The 21363-nt window shown below is 38.2% G+C and overlaps 1 protein-coding gene across 1 annotated transcript; it reads left to right on the forward strand.

Moving 5' to 3' along the window:
- Positions 1–713: 713 nt before the first annotated feature.
- On the forward strand, positions 714–19720 carry GOLGA5 (golgin A5). Its single transcript, XM_080395421.1, has 13 exons — positions 714–868; positions 1650–2265; positions 5034–5255; positions 6321–6540; positions 7082–7205; positions 8022–8225; positions 9397–9567; positions 10212–10340; positions 12287–12385; positions 13888–14113; positions 15313–15418; positions 16665–16728; positions 18342–19720. The coding sequence occupies exons 2-13, from the start codon at positions 1701–1703 to the stop codon at positions 18420–18422; spliced, it is 2211 nt and encodes a 736-aa protein (XP_080251547.1). The 5' UTR covers positions 714–868; positions 1650–1700; the 3' UTR covers positions 18423–19720.
- Positions 19721–21363: the final 1643 nt, after the last annotated feature.

Genomic DNA, 21363 nt, shown 5'->3' on the forward strand with positions numbered 1-21363 from the left:
AAATGTGGGATGGTTCGTCACTTCGGGTATGCACACTTGTGGAGGAGCGATCCCCCGTGCGTCTGCGCGCAATAAACATACCTACTTTATAACTTTCGAGTTATAGAGTCAAATTCCGCACGTCACCATGTTCCTTAGTATGTTATAGTTGCCCTTGATCAGGCCGTTCCCTTCAGATCTTCACTGAGTGGTAAACAGAACATAAAATGCCCCATGTATTTTGTTCTGGTTGAAACGCCTATAATTTATTGGCAATATCAAGGCCAAGGTGGTTTTGTTTTTTTTTTCCTAGGTGGCCTGTATAATGGTCTGCCATCCTGACTAGGGTTGCAGAGACAAGGAGATGGGCCTTCCTGGCCTGGGGCAGGTCAGGGCCACCCTGAAGGGTTCAGCCGCCATTTTGGGGCTGAGTCAGTGAAACGGCTTCTGTCAGATCAAGCTGCTGTTCAGCAGCCACCACACTTGAACCCCGTGTCAGGAAAGGTACTTGGCTGTTTTTAACAGCTACTGCACAGCCCTTCCCTGACCCCTCCCTCAGCGGGGCTGGAGCTCCTCCTGCCTTCGCAAGGCAGCAGTGTAGGCGAGGCGAAGGCGGGCGGTGCCCGGCGGGGCGGGGCAGGCCACGCCACGCCTCTCGCTCCCGCCTCTCGCTCCCGCGCAGCACTTCCCGCGCTCTGCCCACCTCGCTGGGCGGGGCTCGGCGCGCCGCGACACCGCACGCACGGGCCGGCGCCGGCTGCGCCTGCGCGCCCGCCACGTCTGCCGGAAGGTGGGGCCGCGCCGCCCAGCCCGCCCGCGGCCTCGCGGGGACCGTCGCCGCCCCCGTCACGGCTCCCCCCGGGCCGGGGGTCCCCCGCGCTGGGAGGAGGTGAGGCCGGGCTGTGCTGAAGCCTCCGTCGCTCCCGAGGGCCGCCGGGTGGGGCGGGGGGCCGGGCCGGGCGAGGGCCGGAGGCAGGCGGCCGTGCTGGGGGGGCGCGCGGAGGGGGGCAGCGGCCACCCCAGGTGTCGCCCTCCAGCCCGGCCTCGCCTGCCTCTGCGTTTGTGGCTGTGCTCGGCCAAGGGACCCTCCACAAGGCTGCCCTGGGGGGGGGCGAGCCATTCCCGGGAGTCGGGCTAGAGGCCAGCGTGGCCTGTGTAGCCTCGCAGCCCTTAGGGCGAGTGTAGGCACGCACCTGCCCCCCCCCCCGTTAATGTCACAAAAGGGACAGCAGGCCTCACAGTTTTCTGGGGAGAAGTTCCTCTGTCTGACTCAGATTATGAATCTACAGGCCAAACACTAAGGCGTTGTTGTTACCTGTTCCTGTGATGAGCATCTGGCTGCTTTTGACCTCCAGCTGCGTTAGTTTATTTCAGCTGGGAGTGAGTAGGCCTCATGTTCTGTTAGGGTGGCAGGCTGGATGCTCTGTAGCAGGTGCTGATACCAGAAACATGGTGGTCTAATGGCTCAGCCTTGGTTTTGACAGTTTTCCTCAGAAACTGATTTGGTTCATTTCCATCAGTTATCAAAACAGCCAAATACCAAGCAAGTAGGAGAAAAGTATTAAAATTATTACAGCAGTAATAGATTAACACAGTAGGTGTTTGGGTAACCCATACATCTTGCCTCATCAACACCAGTCTGATTTGTAATCATTCTGTGTCTTTTGCAGTGTGTGGTCCTGAAATTTTAATTTTATAGAGTTTATCAACGGACATCCATCATGTCGTGGCTTGCTGATCTCGCTGGAAAGGCAGAGGATCTACTCAACAGAGTTGATCAAGGAGCTGCATCAGCTCTGAGCAAGAAGGACACAGCAAGCAGTGCAATTTATGATAATAAGAATTTGAACTCTGCCAATGAATATTCTGAACTGCGCCAACATACTGGAGAACTGAAATACCAGGCATCATCCAAAGCAGCCTACATCTCCTCGGCAGCTGATAATATTAAACAACAAAAGGCCACAATCCTAGAAGGAACAGCAAATGTTAAACCAACACGTAGGACATCTTCGGAGGTTGCTTCTCCAGTAGAAAGTATTTCCACACCCAGAGCTGTCTCACATTTTGTGAGAAGAAAAAAGGCAGAACCTGATGATGAGTTGCTGTTTGATTTTCTCAACAGTTCAGAGAAAGAGCCTAATGGAAGGATGGACCCTAAAAAAGAGAAGAGCAAGGCACCTGTTCTTCAAAATCATTCTCGGACTTCAAGCATTAGTTCTGCGTCTACCAGTACACAGAGTGCAAAAACTACTGAAGATAATTCCATCAGGAGCCAAGGCAACGGTAGTTAAATAGTATTGAACGTAGAGATATTTAAAACCCAAGTATGTCTAGGGTAAGGCTAGGTAATGGATTTACTGTCACGTCATGAAACATTTAGTGCTAGTGGTATGTCAGATATGTGGAATACAGCAGAGTAACATTTTTTCATCTCTGGGATAATCTTAGATACTATGCTAATTTGACAAGCTGCATAATTCATACCTAAAGCTTTTGTGTTCTCAGTCTACCTCATTGCTACTGTTCACCTTGACCTCCCTGAGCATGACCTAACCTTGCATCCGCCCCTCTACATCCCCACTTAGAAGCACAGGCGCTGCTGCATTTGTTTGATCACTCAGGGGCCCTTGCCTGTTGTTGCCACGTAGGAGAGTGAGTGACTTTCACCAGCTGGTATGTGGTTTTGGCTGTTGCACGGTGCACCATGTGAGGTGATGTGGGGTTTTCTATGTTCCACCATTGGAGTAAGCTGTGAAACTTGCTTGTCCTGCGGAGTGGGAAGTTGGATGTGGATAGGCTTTTGCAGAGCTACAGGCATGAGAGAGCTAGGTAAAGCCTTCAGGTTTGCTAAAAGTAGTTCATTACTGCAAATGTGATGAAAAAAAAAAGTTCTAAATCCAGACACCTGAAAGAGCCTCCAGGCCAGATAAGTCAAAAGTTGGGAGTTATTCTCAGGTTAACGTGAAGGACGGTGTGGCTGGGAAGCATCAGGAGCTTGTGTTCTCTATCAGACTGTTTGATCTATACTCACTGCTGTTGCTGTACTATTTTGCTGTTGTTTATTCTATAAAATGGAACCAAATGGTTATCTTATTAATGATGTAGTTAGAATACTTTATTACTTATTCAGTACTTAGAGCATGTAAAGCATTGTAAATGCCAGTTTTTTACTTACTGCATTAAATATGCTGAAAAGTTTTAGGTTTAAAAAAGGGATCATTTCTAAAGATGGGAATGTTTTTGTAATTCTGGTTTTGTAACTTTTCAGTAAGGTTTACTACTACTGCTGCTAATTGAAATATGTTAGGCCTGACTGTATGGCCTTGCTGATTGGTGCTCAAAGAACATGTTTTGCTCAGAGTGGCCTGTGAAGTTTTCTTCTGAGGGATTTTTGAGTGGAGTTTGCATTGTGGAGCTGCCAAATGAGGAAGCACACAGTTATAGCACGCTGGTTTCAAAGTTGATTGTATAGATATATAGGTGTAATTTAAATGTTTTGTATAGCATCTAGCACAAAACTGATTAGCATTGTGCTTTGTACTTTGCCATGGATATGATCTAATATGTGGTATAAATGGCTAATCTCTTGCTTCGTTAATTTCATTCATCTGTTGAGTTTTCCAGACAAAGGAATGAGGATAACTTGTCTGATAATTTGGAAATAGTGTAAATGATTCAAAAGGAAGAAGGTGACACTTCTTAGAACCATTAAAAATAGGAAAGGGATTTGAGAAAATGTGGAGGAAATTTTGCTGTAGCTGCTGCTACTACTTTTTGGTGTGGTGGTGGTCAGAATTAATCTGCCACAGCTCCTTGGGTCCCCGGTGGTAGGGGCTGTTGAAATGGTAACAAGGAAGGTGGTGCAGGTTGGTTGGTGATCACAGAGTGAAGTAAATAATGTTGCAACAGCTAATAATGTTGTGTGCAGTCTTGCTTGGAATTAATTGCAGTCTGTCCCCATGGATTTTCAGCAGTTACTCATCTGGGACGTATTAAATTCAGAAGTAGTATTTTTGGATTGCTTGCTTGTTTGCTCATTGCATGCTGTGTTATTTTACCTTAACACTGCTGCAAAGTTTCCAGCTATTTGCACACTGGAATCAAGGCTGTTACAGTGCATGTATCAATTTCACAGTATTAATTCAGGATGGTCTGTGTGTGCTTGTGCATGATGGGGAAAGGCTGTTGGTTCCACCTTCCCTGCAAGGGACTGTTGTTCAGAATACTGGCAGGAGTTCCCTTAGTGTTCTTACTGAGAGAGAAAAATAAAAATCTGTCATTTGGTTTCCATAATTTGAAGATTATAGTTTGTATTGGCAGAAAACTTTAACCACATCTACCTTATTTTTTTTTTCATTAGAGAGAGAGATCATGCTTCTGCTTCAAATTACTGCCACTTGGTTTTTCATAGTAAAAGTACTTTTGAAAAATATTTTGAGAGAATTATTAATACAGAATTATTAGTAAGATGATGTTTTGACTGAAATTATTCTTAAAAGGCTAAAGATACTATAATGTGTATAATGTGTATAATAACATTTTAGGTTTTCTATGAAAACAACTTATATTTTTGTTGAACAACAATGAACAGATTTTTAAATTACATCCTTGCAATCAAAATCTTAACAGAAAGCCAGAATGATCTAATTTTAAAATTTCCTTTAGTTAATTGCTATGCATATTTAATCTCTTCTGTTACTGTCTCAGCTTCTGAGGACGTCTCTGGGCAGCAGAGTCATAAAAAAGTATTAACGTTTTGAAATCCTAAAGTTGATATTAATGTAATAAGAAATAACTTCCATGTGTTATCTTGCAAGATTAACAAAAACATTGCATGATGCATGTATACTGTATAATAGTCCTATTTTTTGCAAGTCTGTTGGGAGAAGCACCTTCATATTCCATTTCAATATAAGCTAATTTGATGATTATGACTATTATGATGATGATGATTACACATTTAACCACTGATGCAGAACATGGATTTACTGTTTATATTAAAGCAACTTGGAGATACGTATATTGGTTCTAACTTGCATCTCTCTTTACAGAAACTCCAGACAGTTCAGATTCTGGACTGGGAGCACAAGGGAATGGTGTGAAGGATTCATCACTAAGCACAGTAACTAATCCTAGCCTTTCCGCTAATGATGATTTCAAGTCACATGAGCTATCCAATCTTCGCCTGGAGAATCAGCTGCTGCGGAATGAAGTTCAATCTTTAAATCAAGAAATGGCTTCATTAATTCAGAGGTCCAAAGAAACACAAGAAGGTACTGTGGTTTGGAAACTCAACTATAACATTACAAAAATGCTAGTGAACTAGAAAACAATGCTATTTCTGTGTTAGTGTTTTGTATTTACAATAAAATCTTTGTAGTTACATTTGCATATATGAATTACCAAGCAAAATGGTTCTTCATTTCAGAATAATGAGCTGGGAGAAACTAAAAGACTTGTTCAACTACAAAGAAAACACAAATGTTGATTAAAATGATGCGATCAAGTTAGTTCCAAAACTCTGATCTGATTCAAATAGTGTTAGCAAATGTTACCAGCATTAAAATACTTTTTTTGCGTTTTAACAGCTATTGTTAAATACTTATTTGTAAATGAGTAATTTCCTTTAAATACTTTAAAATCTGACTACTTTCTGGCTATAATCTCTGATGCCTAGAAACTGACAGTAAAAATAGAAAATCTGGTATTTTTGTATGATTTCACTGGCCTTTTCAAAGCCAAATGAAATGGCAAATATAAAAAATGTGAATATAAATTAAACACTTAAATGATAAAACTTTGAGCAAACCCCTACTGTTAGGCATACAACTGAGGGACTGCATTTTTTTCAAAGTAACCATATGAGCCAGAGAACTGTAATTTCCATTGAAGTTTAATATATGATGTTTGATTAAAAACAGACGCCTCTAAGTTTTCAGGCATCCTTTCAACACTGCTGTGTTTTTCAACTGGTTTTAGCTTGAGCTTATTGTTGCATTGAGTTGAACTAGATGCTTTATGCAAAGGTTTCCAAAAACTTTCTCGCACAGATGTATTTGACAGTAGGCCATTGCAAGGGGTGGAGGAGGTAAAATTTGTCATCAGTAGTGTGACACAGAATGAAATAGATGGTTTGGGATCACCTGCAAGATTTCATGGGTCATGATCTGACAGCCAGTCTGGCATTTGTTACTTCTCAGTAGCTGGTAAAGTTTCAGTGTTTCTTCAGTTTGGTTGTATTTAATTTCTTTAAGAAATGTGATGGGTGTATTCTGAACATTTACAAGACCTTGAAATACCTACTTTTATTAACTTCAAAGAAAATTCTTATTTTGTAGAATTGAACAAATCCTGGGAAAGAGTTGAGAAGTGGAATGTTGACCATTCGAAGAGTGACAGGATGGTTAGAGAGCTTCGAGCTCGAGTTGATGATCTGACAGAAGCTGTTGGTGCCAAGGATTCACAGCTTGCTGTGCTGAAAGTACGGTTGCAAGAAGCTGATCAGCTCTTAAGTGCTCGGACAGAAGCTTTGGAAGCATTGCAGAGTGAAAAATCACGGTACTTCATAATTCTGCAAATAGTAATAAGTCTGAAAATTCAAGGTAGATGATTCAGTCTCTTTAAGAATAAAGTGAATAAACTAATGGGGAAAGGATTGTATCAGTATTTGAAATACAAGGATTTTCTCTGAGCCTGCTATATCATAGCTGGCAATGGGAACAGGGCAAATGAGTATTAACTGGGGGCAATTGTCATCTGATTATTGAAATTCATTTTGTATAAAGTATTTGTTTGTATTGGAGGCCTGAAGCTGAAGATCTCAGGAAAAATGTTTTTTTGTCTTCAAAATTTTGTCTTCAAAAATGCATTTGCTTTGCCGCAAATACGAAGACTTTTCTGACTTATCTCAGTGCTGGGGTATGAATTGTCAATTGGATACACCAATATATAAGTCAGGGAGGTATATTGTAGTCAGCTGTATTCAGTAATTTACTGGATAAATTTTAAAAGCTGGTCTGAAAATCAGGTAGTCGTATTTCTACCTGAAAATCACACTTGATTTCTTCTTTTTCAATTAATGTGTGTATCGCTCTTTCAGGATAATACAAGACCATAGTGAAGGGAGCAGTTTGCAAAATCAAGCCCTTCAAACTCTTCAAGAGAGGCTGCGTGATGCAGACTCGGCACTCAAGCGAGAGCAAGAAAGTTACAAACAAATGCAGGTTAGATATGAAGAGTAAGGAACGGTTTCAGACTATTAAGATCAAATCTGTGAGGTTTCAGTGGTGCTCTCTTGACTTCGGTCTCTGTTCAGGATACTAAGTGCTTGGAAGAATGGGCTGTCTGCTGCGCTAAGTATCCTTGTGATGCTAGTTTACTCATATATTTTGAAAGCTTTGTGATTAAAAGTTTTTGAGGAATGATGCTGACATTGTTTACTGCTTTTTCATGTTAACTTTAATGTTAAAACAAGTTTTAAAACTAAATCAATAATCAATTTAATCTTCCATGCTATGTTGTTCCGCAACAAATTCTTACACAATATTGATACGTGAGCTTAAGCATGTTAAGCAGGACAGTCACTTCTCTGGTAAAGATGTGAGTACGTTATTGCTAGAGACTGGTTTCCACACTTAGCTTGATCTTTGTTACAGATAATAGCATCTTTAAAAATATTTAACAGCGTCTTATTTTGGTGTTTGTTTTTGTTTAAATACATCAAAATATGACAGACTACATTTGATAATATTTTTTGAGTGGAAAGCTTTTTGTTTACCAAATAAATGTGAAAAATAGGAAGGTGGTTATGCCCTCACTATTTCTGGTGAGGGAAGAAAATGCCTATGTTTACTGAGATTATTTAGCCCTTTCTTAAGCAAGCAGAATTTCTTTCCACATAGCACTAATGCGTCTTTAGGTTGGAGGTGGTAGATAATGAGGTGTTGTGACATGTAGTTGCTTTTAAACTTTCTTTTTCCCTTTCTAGGTTAAAGTTGAGACTGTTTAAACACAACATATTGTTTCTTTATTGCTAATAGAATGAGTTTGCAGCTCGTCTAAGTAAAACAGAAGCAGAACGTCAGAACCTGGCAGAAGGGATAACTGCAGCAGAAAGAAAGTATTTAGATGAAAAGAGGCGAGCTGATGAGCTTCAGCAACAAGTCAAAGTAACTAAAACCCACCTAGAATCTGCAAAACAAGAACTGACAGACTATAAACAGAAAGCTACTCGCATACTCCAAGTAAGCATTTCTGTAAAGTATTTGAAGCATAACACCTTAAAAAGTGTACAGATCAAACTGGATTAATCTAATGTGTGGATTTTTTTTTTAACATCACCTGTAATATATTTTGGGGCCTATCTATAATGATACCTATACGAAACAGCTACTAGTGTGCATTTTGCAGATTTAAGTTTACAGATAGAGTTAAGTAATTTAAATGGAAGTTCAGGTCCTGAACTTAAAGAAAAATCCAAGTGAACCATTGCACTTAGTATGCCACATCTGTCAGTGTGTTCCATATTCACGAGTCCAGTCTTAGGCAGATAGATACACAGATGTAATCTACGCTTTGTTCCACACCCAGTGTTCTTGAGTCAAGAATATTGCTCTGTTCTGCTTGAGGCTGAAGCATAGCATATAATGGATACTTATGTGTAAACCAAAGAAAGTGCATATTCTGAAAGGTTGCATGTGATCAACATATAAACACGGGCAATATCAGGTATTTTGTGCAGAGTTATATACTACTAAGTTGTCAAAGATACCAAGTCCAAACTTAGTCAGTGTGAGTCTTGTTTATAAGAGGCAGAAAAATGCTGAAGCAAAAGGTCTCTGTTTAGAATAATTAATTTAGTCTGATATCCAAGGACAGATTTTAAATCATCTTGATAAATACAAAAAGCATGAGATCAGAAGTCAATGTTGAACTCTGAATGCAAGAGTCAAGGTTGACTGAATTAAATGGTTTATCCTCTTTCCCAGAAGAGTTACTGCTGTATTTGGTTCTTATTTGGCTTTGTTGGCAGGAGAAGGGATGGACTGAAAGAGGGTCAGTTTTGTCTTTAGTGTCCATCTTCTCTCTTGTGGTAGCTGGAAAGCCAAAACTTTTATCCATAACATGTTTAACATTCCAGGCACTTCTAAAGAGAAAAGCTGTACTCATCCTCAGATAACACAGGCTTTTAGTAAATGCAGTCTCATGGCATACCAGAAGTCAGAAGAATTATCAGTAGGGAAGCATATTCATTTTCAGATTTGTAAGGTCATTATTAACTTGGCTAAAATAAAGATAAAGCAGTTCTTTTACCACATGTCTACATTTGAATTTCAGAGCAAAGTCGTTTTGGCATATTCTAGTTGAGTGCTTGTTAAATACTGCTATAAATAATATATTGATTTATTATTTCAGTCTAAAGAAAAGTTGATAAACAGCCTAAAAGAAGGTTCTGGTATTGAAGGCCTGGATAGCAATACTACAAGCACAATGGAACTAGAAGAACTGAGACATGAGAGAGACACTCAGAGAGAAGAAATACAGAAACTGATGGGGCAAATACAACAGATGAGAACAGAGCTGCAGGTAGCTATGATTACGTGTGCGTATATTTGTAGTTAACCATGCACAAAGGACTGGTTTCTTGTATACTTTAGGGACGTTGTTTCTAATGTTTATTTGACCTAGTATTAAAGTTAGCCAACTTTTGCTCAAGGTGAGACAAATGCTTGTTGATACCCAGTTTCTTTCTGTGTTCTCTCCTACCACTTCAGCTCATTGGTAGCACTGCTGTCTTTCCCTACTACTGTGTGCTCCTTCTGAGGGAAGCGTTTCTCTCCAAACAAGCATGGTGTTTTCTGTAGAGATCATCTGTATCTTTTCCTGCAAGGGCTACTAATCCTTGAAGCAACTGTAATCCAGGTTATCTGCTGGCATAATTGGCTCAACCCAGCAGTTGCACGCAAGGCTACTTTACACAGTTTTAGCATCTAGACAGTAGAAGGGAAGAAGTGGAGGCTTTTAATGTTCACAAAATGAATTTATTTTATTACTGTATTAGTAAAAATATTCTGTATAGAATGACCAAATGCTGTTTATTCAATACACTCTCACCTTCGTTTTTCTTTGAAGCAGTATTGCAGATACAGCTTTTTTTGTTGTTCTTATCTATGACGGATAGCAGTATTGTTTGAATGTTAGTAAAATGGTAACATTTCTGTTTATTTCAGGATATGGAGACTCAGCAGGTAAGTGAAGCTGAGTCAGTAAGAGAGCAGCTTCAAGACCTACAAGAGCAGATAGCAGCACATAAAATGGCCAAGCAAGAGACAGAAGCTGAACTAGAACGGCAAAAACAGGTAAGGAATTCTTGAAAGCTGATTGATCTTATTTTAGACTTCATGTGGTGTCATCAGTAAAACGTTGGGCTTAATAAAGGAGTAGCTCATACAGTATTTGGCTTATTTTTTATCTAGTATTCCAAAGAAGTTTTTGGGGACTTTAATGTCACTAGGCCAAACAAAGCTCAACTGGTACTAAGCAATGGATAGGGTCTTCTGGATACTCCTGATAAACAGAGATCTTGCTGATGTATTAAAGAATAAACATAACCCTAGGGAATGCACAAAATTGGTTGTGATTTTTGAATTTTCCCCTGCTGAATAACAGTCAAACTATAGGGATATAGTAACGTGTGTAACTTATTTATATCAAGAGACTTGGATACTAAAAATGGTTATTGTGGAACTTCCTGTGCTCTTATTTCTACATAAAATTTAGCTCATAAAACAATGTTACTGTAATACCAATTCATAGCTATATTGTAGATCTACTTGTTACTCATTCCTGAATCTAAACGTTGTTACTACCAAACTGCTTTGAGGCAAATTGCTAGATAAAATTATGTTAATGAATTTTGTCAGGTTGTGTCATTTTTTGAACCCCGCCCCCCTTGATTTAAGCTGTTTTGTGCTGAAAAGAGGGGGAAGAAAAAGGTAAACTGATTTCATGTGAACAAACGGATTTTTCACTAGGAATCAGACGAATGCTTTGCACCCTATTAAAAAATGTCTCTGTAGGAGAAAGCTCGTGTTAAAGAGACTTAATAATGAGGAAAGCAGGATACACTGTACCTGCTAGGAACAGTTTATCGTAGGATTATCTGTCCTTCCAGAAATTACACTTTAATGAGATGCTAGCAGCTTGAACTAATTAAAAGGCAGAAGTCGAGGTCTGCTCTTGATGGATAGCTGATGTTTATTATATCAAAGCAGATGGTAGGTTGTATTGTGTTACTCCTGCCCTTCTGAGGGTATATTTTAACTCAGTACTACATATAGAAAAAGTGAGGTGAACTATATTTTAAAAAAAAGGTATTATCAGTTATTACAGAAACTGAAATATTCCATTTGATGGCATAAGTTTATATGTACTTTTAAAAATAATTGTGTGCATTGATTATTAAAAAATTATGGTCTGATCTGTCTGGGAATTCCTTTGAACTATTTCCATAAGGTTTCTGAGACTGAAGATGGAAAATAAGTAGAGATGTTATTTCTTGTACATCTGATGGTTTGAAAAGAGAATAGGAATATCTGTTTTCTGTAGCAACTGACAGCTGGACTGATACAGTGATTTGAAGACTGTCTTAATTTAAAAAAGAAGCCTTACAGTTCTTTTAAGTTGGAGTTAAGATAGCCACTAAATCATGGCAGTAACAAAACTTGTGGTTAGATTTGTTGTTCAGTAAGTTGTCCTTTACTAATAATCCTTCCCCTTTCACATCTGTTATGTTAGTTTATTCTGTACTTTTAAAGGAAGTTTTATGTTGTGCTGCATTAGGTAGCTGTGCCACGGGGTTTTAAAAACTTTTAAAAAACGGTATCTTGGATTGATGGGTTTATTTTAGGAATACAGATAACCCCCTCCCAAGTTATTTCCTAATTGCTCAAGTTACATTATTGGCATAATTTCAAGGAAGCAATATAATAAATAGTGAAAGGAAGATGAATCATGTCCCAATGAAATTGTGTAACTTAGTAAAATAGCCTGGATTAATATTTATATTAGGTCAGTCTCCACAAAAGAATTTAGTAGGTCTTTTACGTTGTGTCTTCATACTCAGCCATTCCCTTTTTTTTTTTTCCTCTCCCCATCCTAGTCAGACACTTAAATAAGATTAAATTTCAGTTTGTTTGATTGCAGCATATTGTTTTCTTGTGTTCTACTGTGAAACTCTAGGTAAGAGAATGTGTCTCAAAATACATGTATGTATAAAATCTTGTGATTGTGATAATTTTTATAGGAACTCCATTATACTGAAGAAGAATTGTATCGAACAAAGAATACTTTGCAAAGCAGAATAAAAGACAGAGAGGAAGAAATTCAGAAGCTCAGAAATCAGGTAGTGTGTGTGTATAGAAAATTATCACTTTCAATTATGAAAACAGCAATGAGAACCATTAATTTGATTAAACTGTACAAAAGAAACATTAAGGCTCTACTAATGAGTTACAGTGAATTTATTTTCAATACAGAGTAGAGTTTTGAGGGAGTACAAGAGGGGAACCATGAAGCAGTAAATAACTGAATTTATAATTGCATGTGCTTTTTCTGATGAGATCCTTTTAACAGGACTTAAGAACATTAAGAACATGAATAATGTCCTACAGACTCAGTGATCCGTCCAGCCCACTGTCTTATATTGGACAGTGTCAATGGGGCCGGCATGTGAGCCTGACCACTTTCTTCGCTCCCTTGTACTCGCTCAGCATCAGCAGCTGATTTAGGGACATTAGTGTTTAAGTCCCTATCAAGTCCCACCAGTGTGCTTATGGACCTATTTTCTTTGAATCAGTCTAATCCGTTTTGGAACCTTCTGATAGGTGTCAGAGCCCCTGCAGTCTCCTTGGGCAGCATAAAGGCATAGGCCTTGTTTTGTGTAAATTATCTTAGCTTAACAAAAAGTAGTGTGTCTGTAGAGAAATTGATAATCTAGAGCCAGCTGTGTAGTTATAGTGTCAGAGGATTTGGAAATTGTGTTGTGATAGAAATTAGATGCGTGAACCAGGTCAGATGCATGTGGTCCTGAAGCCAGCATTACCAGAGGAATCATCTGCCAACAGGCTTAGGAAATTTCTGGTTTTGATACCTCGCTGCTTTTGATTCCTGATGATTCTGGTTTTTTGTCATTGAAGCTACATCTTTGTGGTATGATGCTACAAGTGGCTATGGTCCAAGACTGTGCTGAATAGATGAGCTATTGAACATATGGCTAATTTAGAGGTTCCCATTTGCTTTAAATATTTTCTGCAAATTGAACGACATGATCCATGTCTTCATTTGCTGTCTTTGCAGTTTCTATTTGCTAGTACTATCGTGTTTTCTGCCTCGGTGCTCCATAATTCTTCTGCAATGTATCCCACATTTTCACCATTTTTTCCATTCAAGCTTTCCTGTAGCATGGCATCAGATTCTCCCTGTTTGCACTGAGTTTTTCCTTCCTCATTTGTAAACATTTTATATACTCATTTTGTGAAGTTACAAGTACAATAGCCAGGCTCAGTTATTTAGCTGTTTTCATGCCTACCATTTAAACTCAGCTCTGAGATATAACATTGATTTTTGTGATCAAACTTGTGATTATACAGAAATGTTCATATAATTAGAGGTGCAAAACATGGGAATACATTTTTACATAGTTTGTTGTCATGTAAAATCTTGTTTTAGAAACTGTTAAAATCAAGTTTCTTCTTTTTAGTGTTCACTGGTGATCATTGTGATAATATTATCCCATAAAAATTCTGCCGTGGTGTAACTTGGATCCTTAAGTGCTTAGATTTTTAGTGTTTTGTAATATGTTAGTTGGTCAGACTGAAATTATTTTTTGTTTGCTTTCTTTTTCAGCTCACAAATAAGGCTCTAAGTAGTAGTAGTCAGACAGAATTAGAAAATCGTCTTCATCAGCTGACAGAAACACTAATTCAGAAGCAAACCATGTTAGAGAGTCTGAGCACAGAGAAAAACTCACTTGTCTATCAACTGGAACGACTTGAGCAACAGCTGAAGGCTATCCAAGGCACTAGTACTAATGGACCTGCCATTAATATGGCAGGCATTGATGGTGCTGAAGGTAAATAAGGAAATTTAATATTGAAACTCTCCTTTCTGCAGTTCAGGCTTCTCTATTTCCTCATACCTTTCCTTGAAAGTCTTGAGTTTATAAGGAGAAAAAAAAATGCTGAAAATAAACAGCTTATGCCAAGACCTTGTCAACAGCAGCCAGTATCATAAATAGTTTAGCGCCTTTTTGTGTGTAAATGACTTTAAGTAAACTTAATAAAGCCAATTTAATTCTTGCTACTGTGGCACTATTGGAACAATCACATTGACAAATCCTGTGACAGTTGCAAATAAATCTGTCTGCTGGGGTTTAAACAATGTCAGAAGCAGGATATAAGTATTCGCTTGTAAAATGGGTTTGGGAGGTGAACAAGAATGGGGTACTTCATTTTGAGAGCTGATCAGAACTCTGGTTGAAATCAGTTTCAACTATGCTTTCTGTTTTTCTTGAAAAGCAGCTTAAAATGTGGCTCTGCTGAGGTTGGTTTGTCTGTACTGCATAGCAATCATCCTGTATCTCTAGGAGAACCTCAGCAGTTGATCCATGGTTTTAAGATGTTACTTTTCAAAGTTTGTAATTTTGTATATATGGTAAGTAACTTTAACAGCAATGGACAATACTAAGAGGTGTAAAATCACAATTCAGATTTTAATTTTTCTGCTTATGAAAGGCTTTCTAAAAAAAAAAAAGCTGGAGAGCTAGCAGGCTTGAAACATTTCCGTTTGGCTTGTTTTTAAGTAACTTCAGTAACCTTAAGTTTAGTGGCACAAAGGTAACATCTGAGAATCTCTTTTAATGAAGTTGATACATAGTAAGAACGTTAATAAAGTAGAATTTTTTTGAATATATGTTAGTATTGGAAGTGCTATCAAAGTTTTACTGCATGAGGAATAAAAGCAAATGGAGAAACTGAGAGTATCAAACCCATGATTTTATACACCTAATAATAGAGTTGTTATTACATAATTGAATGTCAAGACATTCATCTAGTAAACTCAAATTTTAAAATCATACTAAGCTGAACAAGTATCTGACTTGATTTCAAGTTTATCAAGAATTCTGCCCTCCAGACACACTCCTCTGCCCCCAGAAAAACGGCACTAACAAATCAGATTAATCACTATTTTTGTATTAGTTCTGTACATCTTTTTAATACAGTTATCTAATGAGACTAAGGAGATTTTTTTGCTTTTTTTCCCTTCAAATAGGTGCCCGTATGCGTAATGTTCCTGTCCTGTTTAGTGACGTGGATACCAACATGGCCGGAATGTATGGGAGAGTTCGCAAAGCTGCCAGTAGTATAGATCAGTTTAGGTAAGTGTCCTAAGGGAACGGATTTTGTAGTTTGTGGAATCCTTTTGCAGGTTTCAAGTGGCACACCTTCTGTTTTGAATTGCTTTTGTGAAAGTAGAAGTAAAAAGTAACAAAGCTGAAGTACAGTATGAATTACCAAATACTGATGTAGTTCACTTGTGCTTTCCTATGATATTAATATCTTTGGTATTTTACAAATTATAGTCAGTTATTTAAACTAACACTCTTGTAGATTTTGATCCAAGAGAATCACTAAACTGTGTACAATGAAACGTAACCTTTTTCGTTACCATCTTTACCTTTTTCACTCAGAGGTTTTGACTAACACTGTAAGAGTGTATTAGTGGGGGAATATCTTACATATTCTTTTAGTCCAGTTTAGGCATCCTGATGAAATCAAGATTTTGGGTTCTGACCCAGTGTGGCTGTTTATCTTGAAAGATAATTTGTCTGAGGAATTGGTAAACAAAAATCATTCTGGATCGAGCACAGATTTGCTTTGATCCCTTTTCTGAGCAGTTAGGTTAATTGTCAATATTCACAACAAACATCTGCTCCAAAACCTGAATTAAATACCAATAGAGAAAAAAAATTAGGTAATACTTTTTAATCCTTTGAAAGCAAGATAGTGTGATAGGAAGTCCTTTGTGCTTCTGTGGTACTTTAATTTCCTTGTGATGAATATCAGGATTTCCTTGATTGGGACCTGTTATATGTGCTGTTTTAATACTAAACTTCATTTGGCAGTATCATACCCACTTCAGTACACGGATGGGTTTTTATAACTGACATTACTGAGCAACAGTGCATGCATGTAATGCAGTATACTTTGTAGTAGTGAACTTGGAAACCCCATGTTCTTTTTATCTAATGAAATTCAAGAACAGAAATGATCTATCGAGTGTTTTCAAAGGAATCCAAGGTTTTAGTTGCTTAAATCCTTTTGAAAGATTCATGGCAGCTCTTGAGGTAACAAAATACCTGTACAGCCCTTGAGTCTTAGCTCTTTCAAAAACTCTGAGCCTAGCATGTAACAGATAAAATTGGGATAATATGTTTTATGGTCTGAATTCTGAATTTTCTGATTCCATTTAATGTCTTGAATACATGAAGTAAAATTCAAGTCAGAAACAAAGTCATGTATATAACATCAGCTGATGTTTGTGAGTTTGTTGTGGTCTGAAATGAGAGGAACAAGAATTTATTGCTCAGTGTTAACTCGTGCATTTTGTTTTCTCTTGTGTAGCATTCGGCTGGGAATCTTTCTAAGGCGGTATCCCATAGCAAGAGTCTTTGTAATCATTTACATGGTGAGTAAGCTTGCTTCAAAGAAGTTTAATTTATGTAATAAGTCTTAAATTGCAAGATCTCTGATGTTCATAAGGCTATATAATTAACAATTCAATGTATTTTTTTGTAAAGCAGACTGAATAGTACTTCTCTAAGTGTTTTAGAGTCATGTTGCTTGTCAGTTTTCAGTTTTTCCCAGGAATCCTTAGTTATAGCAGTCTTAAAGACATTTATGTAACTACCATTTAAAAGACTGTAAAAGTAGGTTTTTAATAGTAAAATCTGGAATAATAGTGTTTGCCAGGGTTAATGCATCACACCTGTGTGCACTGCATTTAGGAAGATGACATCTCTTACAGTTTTTTTTTAATATTTGTCACTTCACTTTTTGTTCAGTGTCTTAGTAATAGCACTTCTCTAGTAGCTGAAAAAGTAGCAAGAAAAGTTTTTCTTGCTAGACTTAAACAAATAGTAGAAAGTTGCTCATCCATACCAGATGAGATTGTCAGACTGGCAATTGATAAAAATGAAATTCTTCCCTTTCCCACTGGAGGGCAGATGTCGGTTGAAGTGACCTGTGGTAAGGCAGGTGCGCTGGCTACCCTGCTTGGAAGTATTCCACTAGTTGAGTCTTTGAAATGAAAAAAAAACCATGTTGTTTGAGAAGCCATAATGATTCTTCTAAAGAGGGTTTCTGAGAACAGCTGTCATTATTTCAGGATATGAAGCAGGCACATGATGAATAAAGGAAACTACAATTTCCCCCTGCAATTGCTGCTTCCAGCCTATTAAGTACTAGAAGGAACAGGGCTGTTTAGTTTCTAACTTCTCTCTTTCCTCCTGTTCATCACTTAGACTTGCCAATACATGAATAAAATGCTTTGTACCAAAACACTGAAGATTTCTACTGCCTAAGCAGCTAGCTGAAGTGAAACACAATGATTGTTGCGTAGGAGCTGTACGTTGGGCAGCCAGTGGCAGTTACCCTTTTTCAGTTCAAACCTTGACCGACTATTGTAACTTGAATATATATATAATTTTTTTTTAAATGGAAATGTGACTTATGTATTCTGTTGGTTATCTCCCTTGTTGCACCCCCAGCAACTTGTAATTGTATAGTTTCAGCCAATTTGAATGCGAAATAACATTCCTACAGAGTTCATAAGGATGCCTCAAGTCAGTAAGGAGAAGGAAAGCAGAACTTGGCAGGTTTACAGTCTGGTATCAGCCAGCTGGCACAGGAGTAGTGGCTTACCAGTCACTCAAGGCAGATCACATAATGTGCTGGCTGGGGGCTGGATGTCAGAGAAAACAGCTGGAGTTACTGAGGCATGGAGGAAAAGAGAAGCCAGAGGACATAAATCTGTAGGAAATCAGGCTGCTTTATTTTTGCCATTTGTATAAAGTCTTTAGTTTTCTACAAATGGCTTCTTCAGAATCTGACTTAACATTTCCTTGTGCAAATAACAATCCTTTTTTCAGGAGTATCTGAATAATAGGAAAAACATTTAATTGGAATATTTCTACAAAACTAGGTTTTATTAGCTCTTACTAAGGGCTCTCATAGTTATTGCAGCTGTGAACAATATTTATCAGTGCTGGTAAGTTAATTCTTTTCTTTTTCTGTTCCCAGGCATTGCTTCATCTCTGGGTCATGATTGTTCTACTTACCTACACCCCAGAAATGCACCATGACAGTCCCAGTGGCAGATAGACTGAGACAGGACCACATGCTGTGCTAATGTAATTGGGACTGGCAGTGTCTTTGGAATCATCAGTCCCGAAGTATCAGCAAACTTTTCCTCATGGTGTTTAGGAAGAATGAAAACCATCATGCCTCATTTATCACTACTTTTCAAATACATGTACAATGCTATGTAGCTTTTTCAATTTACCTCAAAGAGCATCACTTTCATGGAGAAATAAAGCTATTAAGCTATGGTTAGCTTTTACATTTTATGTAGACCTTCTGGTGATTAGAGTAAAAGATAAGGCACTTAGAGAGAAATGCAAAGATTTCTGAAATTACAGATATGTATAGTACAAATTATTTTAGATCATAGTGGATGTGGACTATGGTCAGGTAATAAACTGTACTTAGCAATTTAAATAAACTTTATTCTTTCTGGTTTCTTTCAGTCTGCTTTTGCACTTCTGTTTTTAACTTTGTAAATAATAGGCTTTTCCTTAACATGTTAAACTGAAAAAAGGATGATGGATTGGTGCAATATCTTTTTGTAAATAAGTTTGAAAATAAAATATTATGCATTCTTCTTAGCTTTGTACTTGTAGTGCAATAGATGTATCTTCCCTACCAGCTGAATAGTGAGGCTGCCTATGTAAAGGCTGGTATTTTAGCTTTATTAGAGAAAGAGAAATGGTTTTGAGAAAGTAAGTTTAAACTCTTTAGAAATAAGGGTGTTTCTTTTTGCACTTGAAATTTATATATTTTGACCGAATTTTCTTATACCTCTCATTACTATGTGTCTTAATCAGATCTTATATTCATTGAAATATTTATTTTTAAAGCTTTGGGTACTTGAAGCTATTTCTATACAAAATCTATCAAAACGTGAAAAATTTCTCATGCCTAAACACTTAGCAAATACAATAAATATTTGGCTGTGCTTATTAGTGTATTAACCCATAATACCAAGCCTACTGTAATAGTTCCAATTGTTAAGACAGTGGTGTTCTGTAATTATGAATTATCAATACACAATAACACAAGGTCACTTTCTTTCCCTAAGAAATTTCTTGTGTGGTGCTTGAAGCTGAGTAATGAAATGATGACTACAAGCGATTTGTCACTCCTGCTCTTAAGGATGTGGTTCAGTTTTCATGCGACTTGAACACGCGAAGCACTAGGTTCTGTGCATGAAGTCTGTCAGGCTAGCTCCTATGGAAATGTTACAGTGGACAAATGACTGTATTGCTGCGCTGGTTCAGATCTTGCGGAGAAAACTGGAATGTTTTGATGAACTAAGTAATAAAAGAGAGCGTTTACTGTGAGCTGTGTCCCTGCCCTCTTGTCACACTTGCTACGCTTTACCTAATTCCTGTTGCCTGTTTTCAGTTCTGATAGTAAAGCCACTTTTGAACCCTGGGGAGAGCTGATTGCAACTGAGAGCTGAAGGAGATTGGGTAAGGTCCTTTGTGCAATCGTTTTCTATACATGTGCATTTTTTTCACTGCAAACTTGCAAACCCCTGAATCTTTGGATACTTCAGTATATTGTGACAGTCTCGAGGGAACGTTCTTGGTATAAACCCCTTAACAGCTTTGCTGACATCACATTAAGGGCACATCTGTTCTTGCTTCCTTTCTCCCTGTGTTTGTCTCTTTTTCCTTCCTTTTATATATATATGTGTGTGTGTATATTTTTATTTATTTTTTTCCAGAGATCACCTCTTGGAATCCACAGATTCTTGGTTGGTATTTTCCTTCTGTTTTTTGGGGTTTTTTGTAACTTACTAAAGCCACTACAGTGCTAGAACCCTTTACCAGAGATTAGTATTCTTTCCTTCCGTTTTTCCAGATCTTATCCTAGAATTTTTACAGGTGTAAGCACTGGAAATTTCCTGCTGAGTCCTGCCTTTGATCTTGACTCCAGTATTCCAGTGTCCTTTTGGGCTTATGTAGTGTTGACCTCTGTGATGTCTGGGAGTTGAGAACAGTATCTTTAGTGCAGGGCACTTGAGTACCATCAGCCTTGTGCTCTTGTGTGTGTGTTGCTGAGATGTTTCTGCTTTTATTCCTTCTCCACGGAATGAGGTATGACATACTTTTCTTGTTGCAACTTCAGTTCCCATCTTTACAATCTATTATTTTTTCCTTTTTTTTTTTTTTTTTTTTTCCTCCCCAATACTTGGAAAAGAAGGGCACAGCTGTTTGAGTACCAGTGAATTGGTATGTGTTCACCTAGTAAAAAACCTGGAAGCAGGCAGCTTAATAGTCATGATTCCTTGCCAGACAAAGGAGTGTTCGCTGTGGAGACTAACATGGGATGAGGTTTCAAATGCTACTGTGTTGCTAAAGGCTATGCTACAGTTCATGTAAACAGCTTTAAAACTTGCTTTAAAGCTCTTTTCAAGGCATAGGGGAGTATGAAACATCTTTATTATGGTGTTAAACTGTTTCAGAGCCATATAAGAAAAATGAAGAACTACTCCTTGAAGCTTTTATTTTAACACACTGTATTTTTGCCCTCATAATTCATTTTAATAAAGCTGCACACGATGTGGTGCAAGAACACGAAAGACCATGCAATGGAGTCTATCTGAATATAAATGTCCAATTTTGAGTTGAACAGTAAGATCTGCCTCTGATTAGCAATGTTGGGCTCCGATGTCATCTGTACAGATTTGCAAAGTGTGCCACAGCTACAGGTCAAAGGTGACATAAGGACACCATTTCAACAAGCAGCTCCTAATGCTGTCAGGAAGCTGCCTTACGGAACAGATGGCTTTGGAGCGAACAAGAAGCTTCTGTTAGCCTCTGTCTTAAGTGGCAGGAGGATATTCCAAGTACCAAGTCTGCTCTTGAGGGACTATCATACTACCAGGCAGTTAAACTACCCCAACTGCACAGACCAACATAGCAAGTTAGGGGTTTTAAAAATATTTTGCAAATGCTGGGTCTACCTTTCTATGCTC

This window comes from Falco punctatus (genome assembly GCF_963210335.1).
Source record: "Falco punctatus genome assembly, chromosome: 7".
Classification (NCBI taxonomy): domain Eukaryota; kingdom Metazoa; phylum Chordata; class Aves; order Falconiformes; family Falconidae; genus Falco; species Falco punctatus.